The 25,644-nt window shown below is 48.2% G+C and overlaps 2 protein-coding genes across 2 annotated transcripts in view; one reads left to right on the forward strand and one right to left on the reverse strand.

Annotated features, from left to right (window-relative positions):
- The first annotated feature begins 8,544 nt into the window (after positions 1–8,544).
- NANOS1 (nanos C2HC-type zinc finger 1) lies at positions 8,545–10,346 on the forward strand. The gene has a single exon (XM_005566837.5). The coding sequence runs from the start codon at positions 8,633–8,635 to the stop codon at positions 9,497–9,499; it is 867 nt and encodes a 288-aa protein (XP_005566894.4). The 5' UTR covers positions 8,545–8,632; the 3' UTR covers positions 9,500–10,346.
- A 3,782-nt stretch (positions 10,347–14,128) lies between these two features.
- EIF3A (eukaryotic translation initiation factor 3 subunit A) overlaps positions 14,129–25,644 on the reverse strand; it is a 49,399-nt gene continuing 37,883 nt past the window's right edge. The window contains exons 18-22 of the mRNA XM_045361620.3: positions 24,053–24,141; positions 21,657–22,465; positions 17,888–18,089; positions 16,484–16,674; positions 14,129–15,354 (exon numbers count right to left, since the gene is read on the reverse strand). Coding sequence (XP_045217555.1) covers positions 15,125–15,354; positions 16,484–16,674; positions 17,888–18,089; positions 21,657–22,465; positions 24,053–24,141 — 1,521 coding nt within the window. The 3' untranslated portion in view covers positions 14,129–15,124. The remainder of the gene's footprint in view (positions 15,355–16,483; positions 16,675–17,887; positions 18,090–21,656; positions 22,466–24,052; positions 24,142–25,644) is intronic.

Below are 25,644 nucleotides of genomic sequence, written 5' to 3' on the forward strand. Positions count from 1 at the left end.
CCTGTAGTCCCAGCTACTCAGGAAGCTGAGACAGAAGAATCGCTTGAACCCAGGAGGCAGAGGTTGCAGTGAGCCAAGCTCGCGCCACTGCACTCCAGCCTGGGCGACACAGTAAGACAGAACTCAAAAATAAAGTTAAATGTTAGTCCCACAGGGCAGCTGATCCACCAGTAACAACCAGGGCAGAACTGTGCCCAGCACCTGATCAGTTCAATTCAGGAGACTCTCCACCTGAAGCTCCAGAATGGGGAAACAAGGAAAACAGGCACTAATGTCAAACTTGAGGCCCGCCTTCAAGAAGCTTAGCATTTCACACCTTGGCCAGAGCCAAAGCTATGGGTTTTGAGCAAATTAGGAAAAGACACTTCTTCTACAAGATATCGTTTTCCATCTGTCATTAAAGTGTCATAATATGCTGATTTCGTTAGCAGATACTTTACTCGAGGTTGGCCAGAAAACGATCAGAGTTACTATGCCTATGAAGTAAAGGTGCCCCCTTAGATGGGAAGCGGTTGTGCAGTACACAACCTGCAGAACCATACGTAGCATTCCCTGCTTGGCAGTCTGGTCCCATCCCTTCCATGGCCCTCATATCCCCGCTTCCCCTCCCTCTGCCTAGAGCCCTCAGACCTGTTGGAGAACAATCTCCTTTACCATTTTATGTATAACTCCTTCATGTCAGCTTTCTACTCCCCTCCCCCTGCAGACAGCAGGGATTAACAACAGGTGAGAGAAGGCTGATGGCCCCATTTAGGGAAGCACAGGAGGAGGTGGGGAGGCCGGACGCAGTGAATTCCAAATGCATGAGTATCCACGGGCTGGGGGATGATCAAGGAGGTGTGAGGGTTAACAGTGCGGGCCTTGAAGAAATGCCACCCACCAGCTAGCTATGAGCTGCTGGGCATGCTTTTAGCCTCCCAAAACCTCATTTTCCCTTTTGTGAAATGCTTATCATTGTAGGCCTGCTGGGAGGATTTCAGAAATGATATGAGTGAATGCTTAGTGCACGGTAAGGGCTCAGCACCTGTGAGCTACTGTTATTGCTATTATCAGCATCATCAGCCCAGGGACATCTGCCCTTCCGCCTGTCAGCCTCCAGGCAGCTCCTGCTTTAAACAAAATTGGGACACTCCAGATTTCTAAAAGAAATCCACATGGCAGGGAGGAGGGCAAGTGCTGGAGGGAGAAAGGATTACTCACTTTACCAAAGTACCCACTACTGGATAAATAGAAACACCCAGACTGCTTTTAAATGGGGTTGGTTTTGTTCAGGGGACATTGCTGACATGGACTGGAATGTGTCCTCTCCTGCCCCTGCCGCTGTGTGTTGCTGGCCAGCCTCCCCCACATCTGGACCCCAGAAGCCCCAGGAATGACCCGGTGCATCCAAGGAGACACAAACCCGACTTCAGGGAGTGACAGAAACACGGGTACAAACCTCAGCCCCGCTGTTTCTGAGCTTCTCAGCCTTGGACTCCATGCTGAGCCTGGCCCCCATCTCCAACAGAAGGTCACCAGAGCACCTGCCTCGCAGGGCAGGGTGTGGGGTGGGGGGCACGTGGGATGGTGCATGTCAAGCACCTGGTGCTGATGGTGGTGGTATTATTACCAGCTGGGAGAGTTTAGCCCAAGGTAGGGGGTGTGAGACCACACCACAGCACCCATATCCCATTCTCCGCATCCCCTTCCAGCCCTGTCCACACACAGAATTATGACATGGTCGTCACCTCCACCTGGCCAGAATATGGTAGCCTACCTTTTCGACGGAATAACCAAATGTATTTTTTTCATAGTATTGAGAGGTGACAACGTGCTAGTAGCCCTTGCTCGCTCTCTGCGCCTCCTCACCCTTCGCGTCCACTCTAGTCACACTTGAGGAGCCCTTCAGCCCGCCACTGCACTGTGGGAGCCCCTCTCTGGGCTGGCGGAGGCGGGAGCCGGCTCCCTCTGCTTGGGGGGAGGTGGGGAGGGAGAAGCGCTGGCGGGAACTGGGGCTGCTGGGCAACCCTCGCAGGCCAGCGGGGAGTTCTGGGTGGGCGCCGGCTCCACCTGCCCCAAACTCGGAGTGGCTGGCCTGGCGCCGCAGCCGCCCCTGGCAGTGAGGAGCTTATCACCCAGGCCAGCAGTTAAGGAGGATGGGCCGGGTCCCCAAGCACTGCGGGCCCCACCGTACTGCGCTTGAACTCTCACGGGACCTCAGCTGCCTCCCCGCGGGGCAGGGCTTAGGACCTGCAGCCATGCCTGAGCCCCATCACCACCGTGGGCTCCCGCGGGGCTGGAGCCTCCCAGGCGGGGCCCCCTGCTCTGCAAGGCCAGGCCCCATCAACCGCCCGAGGGCTGAGGAGTGCTGGCCTGCAGCAGGAGGACTAGCAGGCAGCTAGCAGCCTAGGGGTGAGATCCACTAGGTGGGCTCCCTAGTTGAGCGGAGACTTGGAGAACTTTTGTGTCTAGCTAAAGGATTGTAAATGCACCAATCAGCACTCTGTCAAAATGGACCAATCAGCTCTCTGTAAAATGGACCAATCAGCAGGATGTGTGTGGGGTCAGATACGGGAATAAAAGCAGGCTCCCCTAGCCAGCAGTGGCAACCCGCTTGGGTCCCCTTCCACACTGTGGAAGCTTTGCTCTTTTGCTCTTTATAATAAATTTTGCTGCTGCTCACTCTTTGGGTCCACACCACCTTTATGAGCTGTAACACTGTGAAGGTCTGCAGATTCACTCCTGAAGCCAGTGAGACCACCAACCCACCAGGAAGAACCAACAACTCCAGACGCGCAGCCTTTAAGAACTGTAACACTCACCCTGAAGGTCTGCAGCTTCACTCCTGAAGTCAGTGAGACCACAAACCCACCAGAAGGAAGAAACTGCGGACACATCTGAACATCTGAAGGAACAAACGCTGGACACACCATCTTTAAGAACTGTAACACTCACCATGAGGGTCTGCGGCTTCATTCTTGAAGTCAGCGAAATCAAGAACCCACCAATTCCAGACACGGTATTACATGTTTCATTTAGAACAGGGGTGTCCAATCTTTTGACTTCCGTGGGCCACACTGGAAGAACTGTCTTGGACCACACGTAAAATACACTAATGACAGCCGAAGGGCTTAATAAAACAAGGTCTGTGCATAATCTCATAATGTTTTAAGAAAGTTTACAAATTTGTGTTGGGCCGCATTTAAAGCTATCCTGGGCCACATATGGCCAGCAGGCCACAGGTTGGACAAGCTTAAGAATGAAGTCAACTGCAAGTATAAAAGGATACCTGGACGGGGTGTGATGGCTCACGTCTATAATCCCAGCACTTTGGGAGGCCAAGGCAGGTGGATCACCTGAGGTTAGGAGTTCAAGACCAGCCTGGCTAACATGATGAAACTCTGTCTCTACTAAAAATACAAAAATTAGCTGGGCGTGGTGGTGCATGCCTGCAATCCCAGCCACTCGGGAGGCTGAGGCACCAGAATCGCTTGAACTTGGGAGGTGGAGGCTGCAGTGAGCCAAGATCACTGCACTCCAGCCTGGGTGACAGAGCGAGACACTGTTTCAAATAAATAAATAAATAAATAAAAGGATACCTGACTGGAAGTGGCTGAAACAATAAATATGTTTAATTATCTCATGTAACAAGTCACCAAGTCATCAACAAAAGTATCACTAAGGTTTGTTGTTTTAACTTTTCCGGTAAGCCATCACCTTGTGCCAGCTTTGTGTCCTTAAGCCTTATCACCTCAGCTCTACAGCCTGAGCTGAAGAAGGTGAGGGCCCTGGTTCTTGATTTCTTCCCCCTTTTTATGTAAGGGAGCAAGACCCTTCCCACTATCCTCCCAGCAGACAGCAGACGTCCGCTGAGATCTCCAGGGCCGGAATGGGTGACCAGCCCTCCCCTTACCCAGTGGTGACTAGGGGAAATGGGATATTTCTGCGTGGCTTAAACCTGTCACAGTTATGGCCTGAGGCTGAGAGAGGGAATCAGAACAAAGTTAAGTCAGCAAGGAAGGGGAGTGGCTGCCATTTTACTTGACAAGAGCCCTTCACTGACCCAAAGCAGCAGCCCGGGCCCAGAGAGGTCCACTACACGTGACTTTGTACCAGGGCCAGGGTGCAAACCCAGCCCCAAGGCCCAGTAAGTTCTCCCCACTTCACCATATGGCTTCTCCACAACAGCAGACCCTAAGCCCAAGCCCCCCAAGGGCAGGACGCCCATCCGAGGACTCTCTGAGCTTGTCAGAGCCATGATGTGGACAAAGTCTGCCAGGAGAGGGCCCCTTGTGCCCAAATGCGCCTCACCCACCTCCAGGCCCACAGCTGAAGGAGCCAAAGCACCTCCTGTCCCTGGCAAAGGCCTGGCAGGGGGTCAGCGGGAACCCAGAGCCTGACAAACAGCATCTCTGTAGCCGCCTGGACCCTGGCCAAGCTGCCTCATTCCCCAAGGCTGACCTCATGTTTCTGAAGAGCCTCAGGAGCCTGAGGTCTGTGAGCTGCCTCACAGGGTTCAGTGCTGCTGCCAGCAAAGGAAATGGCCCAGGCGGGAGGCCATGAGGAGAGGTGGGAGTACAGAACCCAGGCACCCTCCCCACCACCCACCCCGGCCCTGCCAGAGCCCTCAGCCTGTGCCAGGCAGACCCCACTCCAGAAGAAACCAAGCAGCACCCTCTAACTTCTGAGGTGTGGCCCATGTCCACCTGTCTTCTCGCCTCTGCCAGAGACCTGAAGAAACGTTCACAGACTGGCTATTTCCATCTGTTTCATTCCAGACTCCTGGAAAGTGAGCAAAAGGCAATGAGACTTCTTCAGAGGTGCTAAGAACATCTCTGGAGTCGGTACCAGCACCTCAAAGAGCTAGTCACAGCCAGGCTGAGGCCTGTGCTGGGTGACTAAAGTCACTGTTTATTTAACCCAGAGCTGGGCCAGGTGCCCACACTAGCCTTTCTATGGTCACTGAAAGCAAAGGCTCCCAGGGTACCGAGGCCCAGCGTGTGCTCCAGGACAAAAGCCTTCATGCACTTGGCCTCCACTTCCCGACTTCCCTTCTGGGTCAAATGTCTACTTACCTCGTATAGCAGTCAAGGGGAGCAGCCTGGGGAAACAGCATGTGGTGGACCCCAAGACACACTCACTCCTCCACCTCCTTCTGGGGCATCTCCATCCCAGCTCCACTTCCCACACACCCAGGCTGCAGGTCCCAGCCAAGGTGTTTGTTCCTATTGTTATCTCTGAAAAGTTTTTATTCTCCCCATACAACCACAAGGGCTGAAAACCATGTGGGGAGGAAAGAAGGCCTCTGCTTCTGTGCCGTCGCCTCGCTGGCCTGACCAAGGGGGATCAGACACAGCAGCTGGCAGTTTTAAACTTTTCCTGCCAAAGTTATTCTCAGAACTGTGGCTCCCCATCTTCAGAGCTTGAAAAGTCTGCATATCTTGAAAGGATGCAGGCTGCAGGGCTGTGTGAACCAAGTGGAATTTTCCATTCATAGAATAATCATCTTCATACCACTCTGGGGGGCTGGCGTTCTCGTGGTAAAAGCTCCGAGTTCAGGGTCAGCAAACCTGCCAGGCTTCTGCAGGAGCCCTGCGGCATGGAGGTTCTTTTATTTATTTTTGGTGGAGAGGGGGAGGAAATAAAGGAATGACTTTCTACCTTGCATGCCAACACAAACTTGGAAAAGGAGCTGGGTTGGCAAGCGCTGAGTATTACTGCCTGGTTTCATGACTTACATCAACCATCAGGGGCTAGGAGGAAGAGGCCGAAACATGGATCTTTAACCCCTAACCCAGAGAGGCAGCCAGAACAACAGGCCTCACTTCACTGCTTCAAGTCCTTTTCCGTGCCTGCCAGCCAGAGCCCTGGATTGCTCTTTGAGGGCAGGGGCCCCAGCCAAGGCCATATCACCCCACCTCACTTCACTTCTTTCCAGCTTCCCCTGTGTTCTGCCTTAGAGTTCTGCTGATGCATGCACAGACTCATTGTCTGAGTCCCTTGCGGGTCCAGGGTGTAGTGAGAAGGCCACCCAGCCGGGAGTAACAGGACCAGAGTCTTAGTTTTGTCACATAGTCACTGTGGCCTTAAAGAAGTCCTACTTGACTGGGTGCAGTGGCTCACGCCTGTAATCCCAGCACTTTGGAAGGCCAAGGTGGGCAAATCACCTGAGGTCAGGAGTTTGAGACCAGCCAATATGGTGAAACCCCATCTCTACTAAAAATACAAAAATTAGCTGGGCATGGTGGCACATGCCTGTAATCCCAGCTACTCAGGAGGCTGAGGCAGGAGAATAGCTTGAACCCAATCGTGCCATTGCACTCCAGTCTGAGTGACAGAGTGAGACTCTGTCTCAAAAAAAAAAAGAAATCCTACTCTTCTCTAGGTCTCATTTTCTTCATCTGTAAGGACTGGATAGAACTGGGTGTGGTGGCTCACATTTGTAATCCCAGCACTTTGTGAGGCCAAGACAGGAGGATCACTTGAGGCCAGGAGTTCAAGACCAGCCTGGGCAACATAGCGAGACCCCGTCTATTAAAAAAGAAAAAAAAAAAAAAAAAAGCAAGAAAAGATCAAATAGAATGATCCCAAAGATCCCTCCCCATGCTGACATTCTGATTCCCTCACTCATTCATTCTAATATTAACCAATGCCAGCACTAGGTTCTGGGCATCTCCTGCTGAGCCATTCTAAACCTGCTGGGCACAGCCAAGACCTGTGAGTGTGTCTTCAGGCCTAGTGAGGGCTCATTGTTTCCACAGCCACTGCATGGTCCAGAGTGGGGAAGGAAAGCCCCACCTGCCCCATGAAGCCCACGCTGCCAGGGCCCACCTGCCAGGGGAGGCATTTTCCTGATCCCAGTTCTAGGTTTCGTCCTAGAAGAGCCCTCAGTATCTAAAGCTTTTCCTACTTTCAATTTTTTAAAAAGTTGGAAAGGGTAAGACCACCTGCCATCTTCCTAATCAAAACTCATCTTCTGGCTCTTATTCTCCGTGGCTTTTCCACAACATGTTTTATTCATTTCAAAGTATTTAATTATAACGTCGAGGCAGGTGTGGTGGCTCATGTCTGTAACCCCAGCACTTTGGGAGGCCAAGGCAGGAAGATCGCTTGAGGCCAGGTGTTCAAGACCAGTCTAGGCAACATAGTGAGACCCTGTCTCAAGAAAATAAAAAATTAAAAGAAAAAAAAGCAAGAAGATAAAAGAGAGAGAAATAAAGAAAGAGGCCGGATGCGGTGGCTCACGCCTGTAATCCCAGCACTTTGGGAGGCCAAGGTGGGCGGATCACGAGGTCAGGAGTTCAAGACAAGCCTGGCCAACTAGTGAAACCCCGTCTCTACTAAAATAAAAAAATTAGCCGGGCGTGGTGGCGGGCATCTGTATTCCCAGCTACTCGGGAGGCTGAGGCAAAAGAATTGCTTGAACCCGGGATGAGGAAAGAAAAAAAAAAGAAAAGGAAGGAGGGAAAGAGGGAAGGAAGGAAGGAAAGAAGGAAGAAAGGGAGGGAGGGAGGGAGGAAGGGAGGAAGGAAGACAAAATATAACATTGAACACACGTTGTTTTTCAAACTGCACATATAACCCACATTTTGACTCAGGCCTCTGGGTCGAGGAGGTACACACACACACACATCCCAGTCACTGTCCTAGGCTCTCCAGCCATGAGGTTTTCCGGCCCAGTCCCAACCCCGACCTAAGTCACCGGGTATCGGCCACCCATCGGCTGAGGTCCCTGAGCACCTGTTGGGAGGAAGGCTGCTGCGAGGAGCGGGAAAGTCCTGCGTCCCTCCGCTCTTACCGCGGCAGGAACCACAGCCTCCCCGAACCTCACGGTGTGTGCGGATTTCGCTCAAGGGAAAGCGCTCCAACGCGCGGTGCAAACGGAAGCCACTGGCTGGTTGGGCGGCTGTGATGGGAGAGCTGCATCCTCCCATCGCGTCCAGCTTTTCATGCTGATGTTGGTGAGAAGAGGGTGGATAGCGGGGATTCTCAGGATGCGGACCTGGGGCCATTAAAGGCCGGGAGGTGGAGGCGTAAACCTGTGGCCACCCTGACCCCTGTCCTCGGTGGGCCTCACCACCAGGCCGAGGAGACCCAGGCCTGGTCACCTGCTCCAAGGCCAGGCCCGGCGCGCGAACGAAAGAGGACCTCAGCAGCAGTCCCTCCCCGGCCCTTCTCTCCCCTACTTTCTCCTCACCTACCAGCTGCGTGAAGAGCACGCCCCCTCCCCAGTCCCCACCAATCAGCGTCCGGAGCGGCGCCCGGGGCCCGGGGGGCTCTGGTCTGCAGCCAATGAGCGCCACGGCCCGAGGCGGCGCCTCGCCCGCCCCCTCCCGGAATGAAGGCCTCCCGACAGCTGGCGAAGCTGGCGCGGCGCGCGGGGCGCGGGACCCGCGCGGGCCGGAGTGGAGCGCGCGCACAGCCCGCCCGCCTCCGCTCCGCCTCCGTCCGGGGCGCGGGCGAGGTGGTCGGGGCGGGGGAGCGCAGGGGGCAGGGCCGCGGCGGCGAGGCCGGGGGGGCGGGGAGGAGCGGGCCCGATAAAAGGCGGCGCGGCGGCCCCACCCCGCGGCAGGCCGGCGGGCAGGCTCGGCGTGTCCCTTCCGTCCGGCCCGCGCCGGCGGCGGGGAGGCGGCGCGCGGCCCGCAGCCCGCCCATGGAGGCTTTCCCCTGGGCGCCCCGCTCGCCCCGCCGCGGCCGCGCCCCCCCGCCCATGGCGCTCGTGCCCAGCGCCCGCTACGTGAGCGCCCCGGGCCCGGCGCACCCGCAGCCCTTCAGCTCCTGGAACGACTACCTGGGGCTCGCCACGCTCATCACCAAAGCGGTGGACGGCGAGCCGCGCTTCGGTTGCGCCCGCGGTGGGAACGGCGGCAGCGGCTCCCCGCCCTCCTCCTCGTCCTGCTGCTCCCCCCACGCGGGGACTGGGCCTGGGGCGCTGGGGCCGGCGCTGGGGCCGCCCGACTACTACGAGGACGACGACGACGACGACAGCGACGAGCCGGGGTCCCGGGGCCGCTACCTGGGGGGCGCGCTGGAGCTGCGAGCGCTGGAGCTGTGCGCGGGCCCCGCCGAGGCCGGGCTGCTGGAGGAGCGCTTCGCCGAGCTGAGCCCGTTCGCAGGTCGTGCCGCCGCCGTGCTGCTGGGCTGCGCGCCTGCCGCGGCCGCCACTACTAGCGAGGCGACGCCGCGCGAGGAGCGGGCCCCGGCATGGGCGGCCGAGCCCCGGCTGCACGCGGCCTCCGGGGCGGCGGCCGCCCGGCTGCTGAAGCCGGAGCTGCAGGTGTGCGTATTCTGCCGCAACAACAAGGAGGCGATGGCGCTCTACACCACCCATATCCTCAAGGGCCCCGACGGGCGAGTGCTGTGCCCAGTGCTGCGCCGCTACACGTGTCCCTTGTGCGGCGCCAGCGGCGACAACGCGCACACCATCAAGTACTGCCCGCTCTCCAAAGTGCCGCCGCCGCCCGCCCGCCCGCCGCCCCGCAGCGCCAGGGACGGCCTGCCTGGCAAGAAGCTGCGCTGAGGGCCCGGGCTCCCGGCCACCCAGGGTCGCCGCCGCCGCCCCTCGCACCACTAGGTCTGCGCACCATCTTGCCCCCGCCGTGGGGAGGCGTGCGGCTCAGCGGTCGGCTCGACTTTGGGACGTCGTCCTGGTGGTTTTTCAAAAGCAGCCGACCGTGTGGAGTACTTCCGTGCCGAGCAATATGGGACTAGACGGTGAAATCACCATGTCTTCAGTTTCTAGTTTGCACATCCAGAACGGCGAAGGCTGGGTGTGTATTCCACTAACTGAAATACGGCAACTTAGAGGCGCTGTTTATTTACTGTATACGTGGACCTATTTTAGATGCGCATCAGTATGAAATTGTCTCAATCTAGGATGTTTCATTTTATGAATGGAGGCACTTTACTAGGTCTAGAATATTTTTTTAAAAGCCTCTGAACTGAGCTTAAAACTGGCGATTTTATGAAATGTCGGCAAAATGACTATTTTATTGTTTGAAGCAATATTCTTAGTTGTCCTTAAAAAATCAGTTACTCTAATTCCAGGTGAAGCAAGCCGCTGGTAGCATCACCCTTATGAGAAGTGAAGGTTTTGTAAACTTTCCAGTATTAATTTGGGCGGGTATTCCCTCCTTGTGGCTTGTTTCCGTCCTAGATGGAGGTGTAAAATGCACAATCTGTAGCAGGTAGAATACAGCTCCTTATCCTTTTATGTACCAGATATTTTATTACTGAACTAGCAACTAGCCTTTTCCACCTTTAAAAGTTGTGCTAAGTCATAATCATATTGTGTATAACTTGGAAATGGTGCTGTTTAAAAAAACTGTGTATTTATACAGTAACTATGAATTCATCAATCTCACCTGTAGCTTTTCTACTTGGCCTTTTCTCGACGCACTCACTTCCAGTTCTCTCAAAACGTTTGATATTAAGATCAAAGGGAAGAAGGGAAGACAGCAGTCTTCACCCTAGATTGCTCAATTTCAGGGTTCCTAGTGGAGGAAAGCCCATTCCAGCTGTTGCCTCTTAAATAGAAGATGGATCTCTAGCTCTGAGCTATTCGTGTATTAACTCGTATTCAAGAAGGTTCCACCGTGGGCTGCGTCTGACTTTAATATAGGCAGTGCTCAAACTAGAATAAGCACTAATTAAAGGAATTGTTGGGGGTCTTTCATGTTCCCACTCCTACTGGAAGACCCATGTCCATTTCCGGAACCCCACCAGTTCCCCATAAGCAAGACTAAACCTGATGGGCAAAAGTTCCTAACCCCTACTTTACCCTCCCACCCTCACTTTTAAATCCACCATACTGAATGCCACATTATGGAATGCAGCTACCTGCCAATCAAGACAATAGAAGGCAAAAAATAGAAGTGAATTAAGATGAACTCATCTGAAATACACAAATGCATCACTATCTGAAGATACCAGCAAGAGATTTAGTCTACGTGTATAGGGCTCCCAGTAGGATTTAGCTAGGCTACTATAAGTTAGACTGCTTTCATAATAACAGCTAACTTCCTCCACAGCAAATTGGCTCAATCAGGAACCTTCATTTGAAGGTGTGTTAGAGGGTGGAGTAAATACCCAATAGCTGTCTTTCTGGTCAAAGAAAAGGTGCAGCATATCAAGAACTTGGGGGCAGGGGAAAACACTTTCTTAGCCGGGAAAGAAAAATAATCCAACGCTGCTAGTCTTAACCCCAGACCAGAGAACTGCTGATCTGATTGGGCCTAAATTAAGTAGCTTAATGAAACCCTGTAATTACTTGTTCTCCTTTCTTTTGCTAGAAAATACACCGGTTTAAATGAGCTTCGCTTTCTGGCTGAAGTTTCTAAGGCCAACATGAATCCTCTTACCTCTCCCACTGCTGCTGTTCTGCCTTTTCAAAAGGACCACCATAAACAGATCAGTGCATTCTCTAGGCCAAAAGGGCTAACCAGGTGGCAAGATCAATTTAGCTCCTGTGTATTTCTAGAGTCAAATTACAGACGGTTTCCAAAGGTCTTGGAGGCTTTGACATAGCCTGAATATATGGGAGTCACTGTGATGAGATGTGTCTAATGTTAATTTGATAGTCTGACACCGCTACTGTTCTACCAGAACTAAGAACATACTGAGCTGGAGCTTCCTGAGGGCAAGAGAGTATTGGAAAAGGTATCCAGAAGACCCTCTCGCCAACTAGTCAGGCAGCCACTATTCCTGTTTTTAAAGTACCCCATTTTCAGGCTGGGCGTGGTGGCTTATGCCTGTAATCCCAGCACTTCGGGAGGCAAGGAAGGTGGATCACAATGTCAGGAGACCAGCCTGGCCAACATGGCGAAACCCTCTCTCTACTAAAAATACAAAAATTAGCCAGGTGTGGTGGTGGGCACCTGTAACCCCAGCTACTTGGTAGGCTGAGGCAGGAGAATCCCTTGAACCCAGGAGGCGGAGGTTGCAGTGAGCCCAGATCGTGCCATTGCACTCCAGCCTGGGCAACAGAGCGACTGTCTCCAAAAAAGAAAACAGTACCCCATGTTCAGCCCCTGTGCCAAATTTGCCTGTTTTCCAGCTGACAATACTGGGAGTTAAAACACAGAATATTACTATAGTTAATTTTCTAGCGTTCTCTTATGAAAAGCATATGCAAGCAAACACATCATTTAAAAATCCTTGGAACTCAATATGAAACTTTCAACATTTTGCAAAATTACATTTAGAGAAACCCAATTTTTCAAAGTTTTAAGAAATATACAAAGTAATTATGACAAAATTATCTTAAGAACATGCTGCATACTTGGCCAAGTACACAAAACAATACAAGGAATAGTCAAAAGGGCTTCTCCAACTGTAGAGCTACAGATTGTCTTTTTTTTTTTTTTTTTTGAGACGGAGTCTCGCTCTGTCGCCCAGGCTGGAGTGCAGTGGCGCGATCTCGGCTCACTGCAAGCTCCGCCTCCCGGGTTCACGCCATTCTCCTGCCTCAGCCTCCCGAGTAGCTGGGACTACAGGCGCCCACAACCGCGCCCGGCTAATTTTTTGTATTTTTAGTAGAGACGGGGTTTCACCGTGGTCTCGATCTCCTGACCTTGTGATCCGCCCGCCTCGGCCTCCCAAAGTGCTGGGATTACAGGCGTGAGCCACCGCGCCCGGCGAGGTACAGATTGTCTTAACCTGTTCTTTTCTGTACAGACTTAAATTTCTAGTGGCTTTTTTCTTTGTATTTTAATTTTCCTACAAAGTCCTTTTTGGAAGTTGCAGAATTATTAGCTTTGATGAGAACAACTTTTGTCATAGATTTGATTTATTAAACCAAAATTATACATATTAAAATTTTATCACAAATATATATGCTTCCAGACAAAGAAAAGTTTGTTAGTCCTGATTTTCTAATCGTAGCCACTCAAGCAACAGTCCTTTCACAGTACCCCATGTATTTCAATTAGACTTATAAAATTATAAATCAATCTATGGTCAGTGTCTTTGGTTTAAAAAAAAAAAAAACAGGCATTTCTTGACATAAAAACGTCCCACACATTATAGATGCCAACCACCTCCTGGTAGCCACTATGGACAACTAATGAGATGCAGAGTCTTTTTCGGACCGATGATGTCTCTACTATCGGATCTATCTGGATTAACAGCAATGTTACTCTCAATGAAACTGCAGAAGCCACCAGGAACATGGAAGACCACCTAGCAGATCGGTGAGTAGGCTGCTTGTTCAGCTTTCCTTTAACACCTGTTGGTAAATACTAGTGGGAGTAGACAGAGTTGTACAGCCTGGACAGTGGAAACCAAGAGCAGGATCGCAAGGTAACAGCATCAGACTCTTCTGCCCTCCTCTTGCACTTGGGTTCTGCTCCCAGGACAAAGAACTTGGGAGAACAGTATGGGAAACTGAGCAGAAAGAATGGGTTTCCTGACTAGCCTTAAAACCTAACCCTAACGTGGCCAACAGTAACTCATCTGAACAAATCTGATTAAATAAATTGTTGGGGCTTACCTGTGATGTCACACATACAGATCTACTCTCCAGGAAGCAAACTCTTAGCAGGTTACTGCCCCACTGATAATCACTGATCTGAAATTCTCTTGTTATGAAAGAAAAGTCCTTCTCCCCACAAAAGACCTTTAAAGACTTCTACATATTTGAAATACCAGATACTAAGAAAGGTGTTTAAAATGATTTCTGTCATTGGTAACATCAAACAAAAAAGGCTGTATCTGGTTAAGTTAAAAAGCATCAATACTCCCTCTTCTGGCCCTCCAGCTGTACCAATAGGAATTCTCACCACTACTCAATAACAGAAATAATAAGTGCCTACAGCCATGATGAATTTGTAACATTTTCTCAAATTAACTATGATTTTTCTAATTTCAGGTGAAAACCCAAGGTGGTACTTCAAACACGCACATGCACACACAAACTCAGAGGACAGCTTTACAAGGAAACTAAGGAGTTTCTGCATTAACAAAGGAAGACATTTTAGGGGAGACATCCTAGCCACATATGCTTTCTTTGTTATATTTAGGTTCATATTCATTGATACTAAACACAGACATTTAATGGCACTGATAAAAATTCAAGTAAAAAACTCAACTGAAGATGCAAACTTACCATTATAAACAAAATACTATAACCACAAATCAACACTAAAACAAATTCTGTAAGTATTTTATTTATCACTGAAGAAAAAACACAGCAGCAAGTTCTGTGTTGGCTTCAATGAGACCAAATAGTTAATCTTTAACATAGCTACTACACTCCAAAATTGAAGTCAACACAGTCATTACTACAAATTACTTGTTGAAAGAATCTATCTTGAAGAGAAAGAAAATTAGGAAAGAATTTAAACAATTCCTCCAAACCATACATTTATAAATATTGTCATATTTAAAATGCTTGAAAGGCATGAATTCTCCATTAATGGAAAAGCAGTTTACTATTGGCAACAGAAAAAAACTCAGCGATAGTTTACCAAATGCTTTAAAATTTAAAAGCTATGCTGTTTGGATTCACACTTGCGCAGTATTCTTCTTGTCATTACAACAACTGCAAATTGCTTTGTACTCACCTTCTCTCAAGTAAAATCTAAAGAAAACCCCACCGTATCCAATGTTTGTAATGTTTACTTCAAGTGAATCTAAAAACTTTCTAAATTTAGTTTATGGTAAATACCTCAAAATACCTAAAATAGGTACATATCAACCACTTAAAAGTGTGAAAATTGTTTCAGATTCACTGCTTTAAAGGGTCTTCAAATATATTTTCTTTAACAGAACCTTACTTCATTCCAAATTAATATCAGATATTTCAAAATAAAAAAAAATATATCAGTTCTATACCAAGATAAAGGTGTTACTCAATACCTGAAAGTTCACATTTTAAATTTATTTTTTACTTTTTCTTTTTTGTCAACAAATGATTGATGAAATAATGCAACACCCTTAAATTCCAGAAAATGGCATGGTTTTTCCAACCTCCTGTGGATATGGTGCATGATCAATCTATTATATAGGATTAATACAAGTTCATGCTTTTTGTGTTATGGTGAAACATTAAAGAATCCAATTTAGATTGGTTGAAGCACAAGTATAATAATCCTTGAATGTGATCAAACCTATTTAAGACACCAGTTTAAATCCATTATCTTGAGACTTAACGTCGTACTGTGGTCCATCCATCTTCATCAGTCTCATTTTTAGTACGACGAAGAGACTCCCTATCTTTTTCAGCTCTCCATGAGGCCTTCTCTTTTTCACCTTCTCTTTCTCGGTCTCGGTCTCTTTCTCGGTCTCTTGAAAGAGCTGGGGGAGGAACTCGACGAGGAGGGTCCCGCTCTTCTGCCCGGTCATCTTTCCTGTCATCAGCACGTCTCCAAGAACTTACTAGAAAGTTTAATTAAAAAAAAAAAAAAATTTAGTACTATATTCTATTGGCACAAATTAACAAGCAGAAGAAATGCCTCAAATTACTCAAAATTCCTGTACTAAAGACTGACAATACAGAAATCATAATTAAAGCTCGTACAATTTCTCACAATCTTTAACATACAGATGTACAGATAAAACTCGAAATTTGAAAACAGGCAGCAAACCCTGGCCTGGGAAGGGCTGCAGCTGGTATAAACCCGTAAGACAAGGTAGCAAAAATCTGGCTGAATGAAAATGTAACTGAAAGGATTTTTGGCTCTTGAAGAATTTTAACAGCAAATTAACCACATAAAATACAGGAGTTTTTAAAGTTATGGCTATGATAGAAAAATTCTCTCACTAACAGGATGTCAAGACATACGGAAAATAAATTTTTAAAAACTAAGAGAGGCCGGGCGCGGTGGCTCAAGCCTGTAATCCCAGCACTTTGGGAGGCCGAGACGGGCGGATCACGAGGTCAGGAGATCGAGACCAGCCTGGCTAACACGGTGAAACCCCGTCTCTACCAAAAAAAATACAAAAAACTAGCCGGGCGAGGTGGCGGGCGCCTGTAGTCCCAGCTACTCGGGAGGCTGAGGCAGGAGAATGGCGTAGACTCAGGAGGCAGAGCTTGCAGTGAGCTGAGATCCAGCCACTGCACTCCAGCCTGGGCGACAGAGCGAGACTCCGACTCAAAAAAAAAAAAAAAAAAAAAACCTAAGAGAAAAATTAGTATTTTAAAAATGAAAAATACATATATTTTAAGAAAGAAACTTCTGTTACAATTTCAGAGAAAATGTTTCTACTTTGTGCTTAATTTCTCAAGAAGTTGCTTTTAAATAACAATTTTTTTCATTTTTATTAAGTAAACTTTATATATATTGCCTACTATCCAATTTAGTCTACTACTGTACTTTGAATTTAGAGATAAGTGCACTTCACAACACGACCATTAACTGTATGAAAATCCTGAATTCTAAATGGAATAAACATCAGCTCTCTTATTGTTGGCATTCATACAAGTTTACAATATAATTAAATAACCCAAATCCCCCCCCAAGAAATGACGGTTCTCCAATACTTCAGTTGTATGTAACATCTATACCTTCTTCACGTTCTGATCTGAGCGGAGGTCCTCTTCGGTCCCTATCGTCTCTTAGATCTCGTCTTTCTCTTAGATCACGCCGGTCATCCCTCTCACGGCGACGGTCATCCCTATCTCTATCATCCCGACGACTTGAGTCTCTCCAGCTTGAAGATTCCTCAGCTGGTCCTCTTCTCCAGCCACCTTCATCCCTGTAGCCATTTACAATGACAAGTCAGGTTCTTACTACTGTTAGACCAAATGGGATAATTATAAGTACATCCAATCCAAGCTGGGGCTTAGAGTTTACAAATGTAACAGGACAGTTTAAACTCATAACCTGACCTTACCTGATACCTGGGGCATGGAGAACAAACGAGAACACTCAGATCTGTGCCATCCCACTCAGTAGCCACTACCCATATGTGGTTACTTAAATTTAAAGTAAAATGGAGATATTTCCTTAGGAGCACCAACCATATATTCTAAGTGTTTGGCAGCCAAATGTGACTGCTGACTACCATACTGGCCAACACAGACACAGACATTTCTTCCTTGCAGAAAATTGCATTGAACACTGCTGGTCTACATTTATCAGTGCAAGGACACTTTGGCAGAGGGAGCAAGCTAGAACTTCTACTACCAATAAAATCGAAGGGCTTTTGATAATTTAAGGGCAAAAAAACTGACTGCCCTAAACCACAGGTTGAAAAGCAATGGACTGACAAAGACAGCTGGACTGGTTCCACTGCCCAACAGTCATACAGCCTATAGACAGCCACGAAGTCTGGGCCTCCATTTTCTTGCTTTAACAGGGAATGTTTGGTTAGATAATCTATAAAAATTTTTTTTTTTTTTTTTTTTTTTTGAGATGGAGTTTCGCTCTTGTTGCCCAGGCTGGAGTGCAATGGCACGATCTTGGCTCACCACAACCTCCGCCTCCCGGGTTCAAGCAACTCTCCTGCCTCTAAAGCCTGCATTATGATTCTAAGAGATAAGGGGGGTGCTGGGGAATAGCAAGGAACATCATTTCTGAAAAACAGTTTGAAATACACAGGCCGGTGTCTAAAACAACCCCAACTGCAGCTCTACAAACTTTTTTTTTTTTTTTGAGATGGAGTTTCGCTCTTGTCGCCCAGGCTGGAGTACAATGGCACGATCTCTGCTCACTGCAACCTCTGCCTCCTGGGTTCAAATGATTCTCCAGCCTCGGCCTCCTGAGTACCTGAGATTACAGGCGCACCACCACCAAATCTAGCTAATTTTTGTATTTTTAGTAGAGACAGGGTTTCACCATGTTGGCCAGGCTGCTCTCGAACTCCTGAACTCAGGTGATCCGCCCACCTCGGCCTTCCAAAGTGCTGTGATTACAGGCATGAGCCACCGCGCCCGGCCTCTACAAATAATTTAATTAGAACATCACACCTAGGTCTTCTGAAGCGATCCTCTCGATCCACATCTCTCTCTCTCTCCCTTTCTCTCTCAGGTTCCTTGTCATTCTCCTCTCGATCTTGATTATCTCTATCTCTTTCTTTTTCTCTGTCCCATTCACGTTCTTCTGATGGCCTTGATTCTCGAGGTGGACCCCAGCTCTCCTCTCTGGCTTTTTCTTTCTCTCTCCATCCACCTATTTTTTTGAAAAAGCAAAATATTTTTAAAAGAAGAAACAGATTGGCAATCATGAATAGACGCTGGCATTAATTCATCATCATTCTAAATGCTACTTTAAGATACTGATTAAAAAAACACTAAAGCTATGTATATCACTGCAGAGACATCATTAACAGTATTTTAAACTTATATAAGAAACTTAAAATGGGCCGGGCACGGTGGGGCTCACACCTGTAATTCCAGCACTTTGGGAGGCCAAACCAGGTAGATCACTTAAGGTCAGGAATTCAAGACCAGCCTGGCCAACATGTTAATAACCCTGTCTCTACTACAAATACAATTAGCCAGGTGTGGTGGTGCGCCTGTACTCCTAGCTACTTGACTTGTGAGGCTGAGACACGAGAATCGCTTGAACCTGGGAGGCAGAGGTTGCAGTAAGCCAAGATAGTGCCACTGCACTCCAGAGCCTGGGCGACAGAGTGAGACTGAAAAAAACAACAGGGGGAAAAAAAAAAAAAAAAAAAAACCTTAAATGATCTGGCTTGAGTGCTCCATAAAACAAAAATATCACTAAAAATTTCACAATTTTTCCTATTGCACGCAGATTTCAGTATAGTATCTGTTGTGATGTTAAACAGATCACTCATTTAAGCAGAAAACTTCAAGAGTATTCTCTGAGTCCCAATTTTAAGGTATTTATACCTTGCAACATTTTCAAGGCCTTCATATTCAAAAAAGAAACTTTCCTTTTACATTCCTATCCTCCACCATTTACCACCCACCATTATCTAGTCATTAATCATGAATAAATCCTTTAACCCTGTAGAGTGGCTCACACTTATCCATGGAATACATGAATCTAGGAACATTTCACATAGATTACATGGAGATATAAATTTGTTGGTGACCTCACTGTTTAAAATGGCTTCCAAGCGTAGTGCTAAAATGCTGTCTAGTGGCCAGGCGTGGTGGCTCATGCCTGTAATCTCAGGAATTTGGGAGGCCGAGGAGGTGGATCCCTGGAGCCCAGGAGTTCAAGACCAGCCTGGGCAACATGGCAAAACCACATCTCTACAAAAAATACAAAAATTAGCTGGGCTTGGTGGTGTGCACCTATAGTCAGCTACTCAGGAAGCTGATGTGGTAGGATCTCTTGAGCCCAGGAGGCAGAGGTTGCGGTGATCTCAGATCACACCACTGCACTCCAGCCTGGGAGACAGAGTGAGACCCCGCCTCAAAAAAAGAAAAAACAAATGCTGTTTAGTGGCCCCAAGCACAAGGTGGCTAAGGACAAAATACATGTATTAGATAAGCTTTGTTCATGAATGAGTTACAATGCTGTTGACCATGAATTCAATGGTAATGAGTCAACAACATATCAGAAATACGGGTCTTTAAACACAAACACATAAAAGACATTTTATGTATTGACTAGTTGACAAAAATATCATGACTACAAGCTCACAAGAACCTAACCTTGTATTTCCCCTAGGAACAGGAGTTCAGTATTCATGGCAACTTTATAAAATATAATTAGCAAATCAGTAAGAATCTGCTACACTGTTACCCCATTTAACATGAGGCAAAGAAAAATTAAATGGCTTACACAAGGTAACAGCTGAACAGTGGAATGGAGTGAGACTAAAAGAGATGAAGTAGGCAACAGAAACAACTGGGGAAAGCAAGGAAGCAGCTCACTTAGATCTGCACTTAGAACAACTGCTCTAGTTATTTCCCCCACACCCAAAATTAAAACTGGGAGTAAGAGAGGAAGCAAAAACCAGTTAGGGGGTGAGGAAAACGATGCTGAGCCAGGACCAAGTACAAGCAATGGGAATGGAGAAGAAGGTGGATTTCAGGAACATCAAAAAGGCCAAACTGAACTAAACAAACATTTAACACAAAAGATGAAAGAGACAAAACAACTCCCAGATTCGTAGCTCAGACAGTTAGATGGACAGTGATGCCCCTGAAGAGAATCAGAGGGATGGGTGTTCATGAATTCATGGTCAACAGCATTGTAACTCATTCATGAACAAAGCTTATCTAAATACATGTATTTTCTCCTTAGCCACCGTGTGCTTGGGGCCACTAAACAGCATTTGTTTTTCTTTTTTTGAGGCGGGGTCTCACTCTGTCTCCCAGGATGGGAGTGCAGTGGCGTGATCTCAGATCACTACAACCTCTGTATGTGATGGTGATGAGTCCAGTTTTGGATAGGCTGTGTTTGACATTCAGTAAGACTACCAAGTGGAAATGCGCTATATGCAGTAAGCAGCTGTCACCTGTGTGCAGTACGCAGAAATTACCTAGAGAAAATTGGCCGGGGCAGTGGCTCACGCTGTAATCCCAGCACTTTGGGAGGCCAAGATGGGTGGATCACTTGAGGTCAGGAGTTCAAGAGCAACCTGGCTACCAAGGTGAAACCCCGTCTCTACTAAAAATACAAAAAATTAGCCAGGCGTGGTGACGGGTGCCTGTAATCCCAGCTACTCAGGAGGCTGAGGCAGGAAAATAGCATGAACCTGGGAGGCGGACCTTGCAGTGAGCCGAGATCACGCCACTGCACTCCAGCCTGGGTGACAGAGTGAGACTCCATCTCAAAAAAAAAAAAAAAAAATTAGCCATGTATGGTGGCATGTGTCTGTAGTCCCAGCTACTTGGGAAGCTGAAGCAGGAGAATTGCTTGAACCCAGGAGGCAGAGGTTGCAGTGAGCTGAGATCGCACAACTGCAGTCCAGTCTGGAAGACATCTCAAAAAAAAAAAAAAAAGAAAGAAAGAAAGAAAATGGTAATAGATGTGTGTCACAGACATGTATACAACTGCTCACAAATAATAAAGTGTTAAACAACAAGCAGGCCCAGGACTAAGAAAGAAAACGAGGCTGGGCGCAGTGCCTCACACCTGTAATCCTAGCACTTCACTTTGCGAGGGAGAGGCAAAAGGATAATTGAGCCCAGGAGTTTGAGACCAGCCTGGGCAACATGGCAAAACCCTGTCTCTCCAAAAAAAATAAAATATTAGCAGGGTGTGGTGGCATGCGCCTGTAGTCCTAGCCACTCAGAAGGCTGAGGCGGGAGGCTCCCTAGAGTCAGGGAGGTCAAGGTTGCAATGAGCCATGATTGCACCACTGCACACCAACCTGTGCAACAGAGCAAGACCCTGTCTCAAAAAAAGTAAAGTGAGTTCCTCCGTGCATATCTCTCATTTGGCAGAAATAAATATATAAAGTACATTTTGGTTTCAATTATTTATTTTTAAAAGGAGGCTAGTTCCCAGTAAAACCTGAAAAACACACCAATACTGAAGGGATGAGTACAGGAAGAGCCTTGAAAGAAGCAGTCAACGAAGCAGAAGGAAAATAAAGAGCACATCACAAAAGAAGAAAGAGGGGTTGGGTTATTTATGTTTTGGATGGTAGTATTCTGAAGGCAAACTTTTGACAGGTAAGTCACTGCAAATGATACTGAAGATAAAAGACCAGTTTATCTGGAAAATAACAATATAGCCCTGACATTTATCTATCAGAACTTCACTTTGACAGGTGAACACTTAAGCATATTCTAGGAAATAGACTTTTACCTGGCTTGACTAATGGTCTCCAAGGACCAGGCCTTGAGTCATCACCCCGTCTGGGAAAGCGATCATCATCAGCACGTCTTGAAAGCCGATCATCATCCATGTTTCTCCAAGGGCCCCTGTCATCCTCTGCACCACGCCTGGGAATTCTATCTTCATCGGCATTTCTCCAAGGTCCTCGATCATCATCCAACCCTCGCCTGGGACCCCGGTCATCATCCATGCCTCGCCTGGGACCCCGGTCGTCATCCAGCCCTCGCCTGGGACCCCGGTCGTCATCCAGCCCTCGCCTGGGACCCCGGTCGTCATCCAGCCCTCGCCTGGGACCCCGGTCGTCATCCAGCCCTCGCCTGGGACCCCGGTCGTCGTCAGCATTACGCCAGGATGATCGCTCTTCATCAGCGCCGCCTCGCCTCGGCCCCCGGTCGTCATCCATCCCACGTCTTGGTCCTCTGTCCTCATCTGCTGTTCGCCAGCTTCCTCTGTCCTCATCCAGTCCTCGTCTAGGTGGTCTGTCATCATCTGCGTGACGCCAGCTTCCCCTGTCTTCATCAGCAATTCGTCTGGGAGGCCTGTCATCATCTGTGTTACGCCAAGAAGGCCGGTCATCGTCTGCCCCACGGCGAGAGAACCGATCTTCCTCAGGACCACGTCTAGGGCCTCTGTCATCATCCATGCCACGCCGGGGAACCCGATCATCATCTGGTCTAAGAGAGGACTCTCTATCTTCATCATCCCCCAGACGCCGGGGCCGCTCTTCATCTCTTCTATGAGACCTGTCCTCATCTCGCCCTTCTCCACGTCTCCACTCCCTACACAGCAACAAGAACAATTAAAAATACATAAAATAAAAAAGCACACGATCCTTTGGGGATTTTTTTTTTTTTTTGACGTGCTTTTTTAAAACTTCAGTATGGGCCGGGTGCAGTGGCTCACGCCTTTAATCCCAGGACTTTGGGAGGCAGAGGCAGGCAGATCACCTGAGGTCAGGAGTTCAAGACCAGCCTGGCCAACATGGCAAAACCCCATCTCTACTTAATTGTAAGACAAGTGGCTTGGCGCAGTCGCTCCCACCTGTAATCCCAGCACTTTGGAAGGCCAAGGCGGGAGGATTGCTTGAGCCCGGGAGCATGAGACTAGCCTGGGCAACATGGCAAAACCCCATCCCTATAAAAAAATAAAAACTGACCAGCCGTGGTGGCTCACGCCTATCTATAATCCCAGCACTTTGGGAGGCCAAGGCAGGCAGATTACTTGAGGTCAGGAGTTCAAGACCAGCCTAGCCAACATGGTGAAACCTCGGGTCTACTAAAAATGCAAAAATTAGCCAGGTGTGGTGGTGCATGTCTGTAATCCCAGCTACTTGGGAGGCACAAGAATTGCTTGAACCCAGGAGGCAAAGGCAGTGAGCCAAGATCCCGCTACTGCAGTCCAGCCTGGGTGACAGAGCAAGATTCTGTCTCAAAAACAAAGAAACAAACAAAATTAACCAGGCATGGTGGAGCGCACCTGTGGTCCCAGCTACTCAGGAGGCTGAGGCAGGAGGATCGATCACCTAAGCCCAGGGAGGTTGAGGCTGTAGTGAGCCGAGATTGCGCCAATGCACTCCAGAGTGAGACACCATCTCAAAACAACAACAACAAAAAAAAAAAGAAAGAAACAAGCCAAGTGCAGTGGCTCAAGCCTGTAATCCCAGCAATCTGGGAGGCTAAGACAGGCAGATCACTTGAGGTCGAGGTCAAAGCCAGCTTGGGCAACATGGCAAAACCCCATCTCTACTAAAAAATACAAAAAGTAGCCAGGTATGGTGGCACACACCTGTAATCCCAGCTATTCGAGAGGCTGAGGCACTTGAACACAGGAGGCAGAGGATGCAGGGAGCCGAGATCGTGCCACTGCACCCCAGCCCGGGCAGCAGACCCAAAAAAACAAAAACCAAACCCACACACAATCAGACATGCACACAATTCTTCATGGCTCTCCTTTCCCTGCCTCTACAAAATGAACCAAATTTTAAAATCACCAATAAAATATTAACAAGAGGCGGGGCACGGTGGCCCATGCCTGTAATCCCAGCACCCTGGGAGGCCGAGGCAGGCGGATCACAAGGTCAGGAGATCGAGGCCATCCTTGCTAACATGATGAAACCCCGTCTCTACTAAAAATACAAAAAATTAGCTGGGCGTGGTGGCAGGCACCTACAGTCCCAGCTATTCAGGAGGCTGAGGCGGGAGAATGGTGAACCCGGGAGGCACAGCTTGCAGTGAGCCGAGACTGTACCACTGCACTCCAGCCTGGGCAACAGAGCGAGACTCCGTTTCAAAAAGAAAAGAAAAGAAAAAAGATATTAACAGGAACTGAGGAACTGGAGCAGCATTATTTTCCTCAACTCTACTTACTTCTCTGGCGGGCCTCTTCTCCACTCAGAATCTGCTTCAGGTCCTTTTCTCCAGGTGCCTTCTGAATCTCTATCTCCCCAACGAGAGTCCTCCATTGACAAAGTGAAAAAGAGGCATTATATTGGTAACTATTTACTATTACAACTACTGGTATTACCATTCAAATATTTTTTGTACTTATAACAATATGAAGCCCTTAAATAAGCAAGTTTTAAAATTTTATTTATTTTTTAATCTGAGATCAGACTGATGCTACAGGGAAACTAGTAGTCTCATATATTGTGGGTGACCTTACAAACACCGCTGGAAAGCAACCTGGGAACACACACCTCTACAGATTTCCTTCAACTAGAAATCCCCTTTGAAGAATGTGAAAAAAGCCCCGTACCCTGAAATGGACATCACAGTGCCTACTAAGCAAAGAAAGGTGGAGACATTTTATTTAATGTCTAATGACGGTGGTTAAATTAAAAGTACTTCTCTATTCAAAGTACTCTGATGGGTCAGATGCAGGGGCTCACACCTGTAATCCCAGCACTTTGGGAGGCCGAGGCAGGTGGATCACGAGGTAAGGAGATCAAGACCATCCTGGCTAACACGGTGAAACCCTATCTCTACTAAAAATACAAAACATCAGCCGGGCATGGGCCAGGCGCAGTGGCTCACGCCTGTAATCCCAGCACTTTGGGAGGCCAAGGCGGGCGGATCGCAAGGTCAGGAGATTGAGACCATCCTGGCTAATACGGTGAAACCCCATCTCTACTAAAAAAATATAAAAAATGAGCCGGGCGTGGTGGCAGGCGCCTGTAGCCCCAGCTACTCGGGACGCTGAGGCAGGAGAATGGCATGAACCCGAGAGGGGGAGCTTGCAGTGAGCCAAGATCGCGCCACTGCACTCCAGCCTGGGCAACAGAGACTCCATCTCAAAAAAAAAACACAAAACAAACGAACAACAACAACAAAAAAGTACCCTGATGACATTAAGAACTGTGAAAAGTAAATCTGGTACAGCCTTTGCAGGGGACGATGCATGCACAATTTTAATCATAAATATCCTCTGATATATTGTGGCTGGTCATACAAATGTAACCTAAAGCCATTATCAGACAAGTGAGAACTCTGGAAGATATTTTAAGAGATCTGATGATAGGGTGGGAAGACTAAAATAAATATTTAAAAGCTGGCCAGGAGCGGTAGCTCACGCCTATAATCCCAGCACTTTAGGAGGCTGGGGTGCGTGGATCATTTGAGGCCAGGAGTTCGAGACCAGCCTGGCCAACATGGTGAAACCCTATCTCTACTAGAAATATAAAATAATTAGCTGGGCATGGTGGCGGGCGCCTGTAATCCCAGCTACTTGGGAAGCGAGGCAGGAAAACTGCTTGAACCCGGGAGGCAAAACTTGCAGTTACCCAACATCGCACCACTGTACTCCAGCCTGCACCAGAGCGTGAAGCTCTGTCTCAAAAAAAAAAAAAAAAAAACACTACAAAGCTAAGAATAAGCTACAGCCTCTAACAATTTGTGAATAAAAGAACCTTTATTTGATTTTTTTTTTTTTTTTTGAGATGGAATCTCACTCCGTTGCCCAG

Source organism: Macaca fascicularis, chromosome 9 (assembly GCF_037993035.2).
Source record: "Macaca fascicularis isolate 582-1 chromosome 9, T2T-MFA8v1.1".
Lineage (NCBI taxonomy): Eukaryota > Metazoa > Chordata > Mammalia > Primates > Cercopithecidae > Macaca > Macaca fascicularis.

Excerpts from the sequence above, each read along its gene's own strand:
- NANOS1 (XM_005566837.5), top strand. The coding sequence starts at position 8,633 with ATGGAGGCTTTCCCCTGGGCGCCCCGCTCGCCCCGCCGCGGCCGCGCC.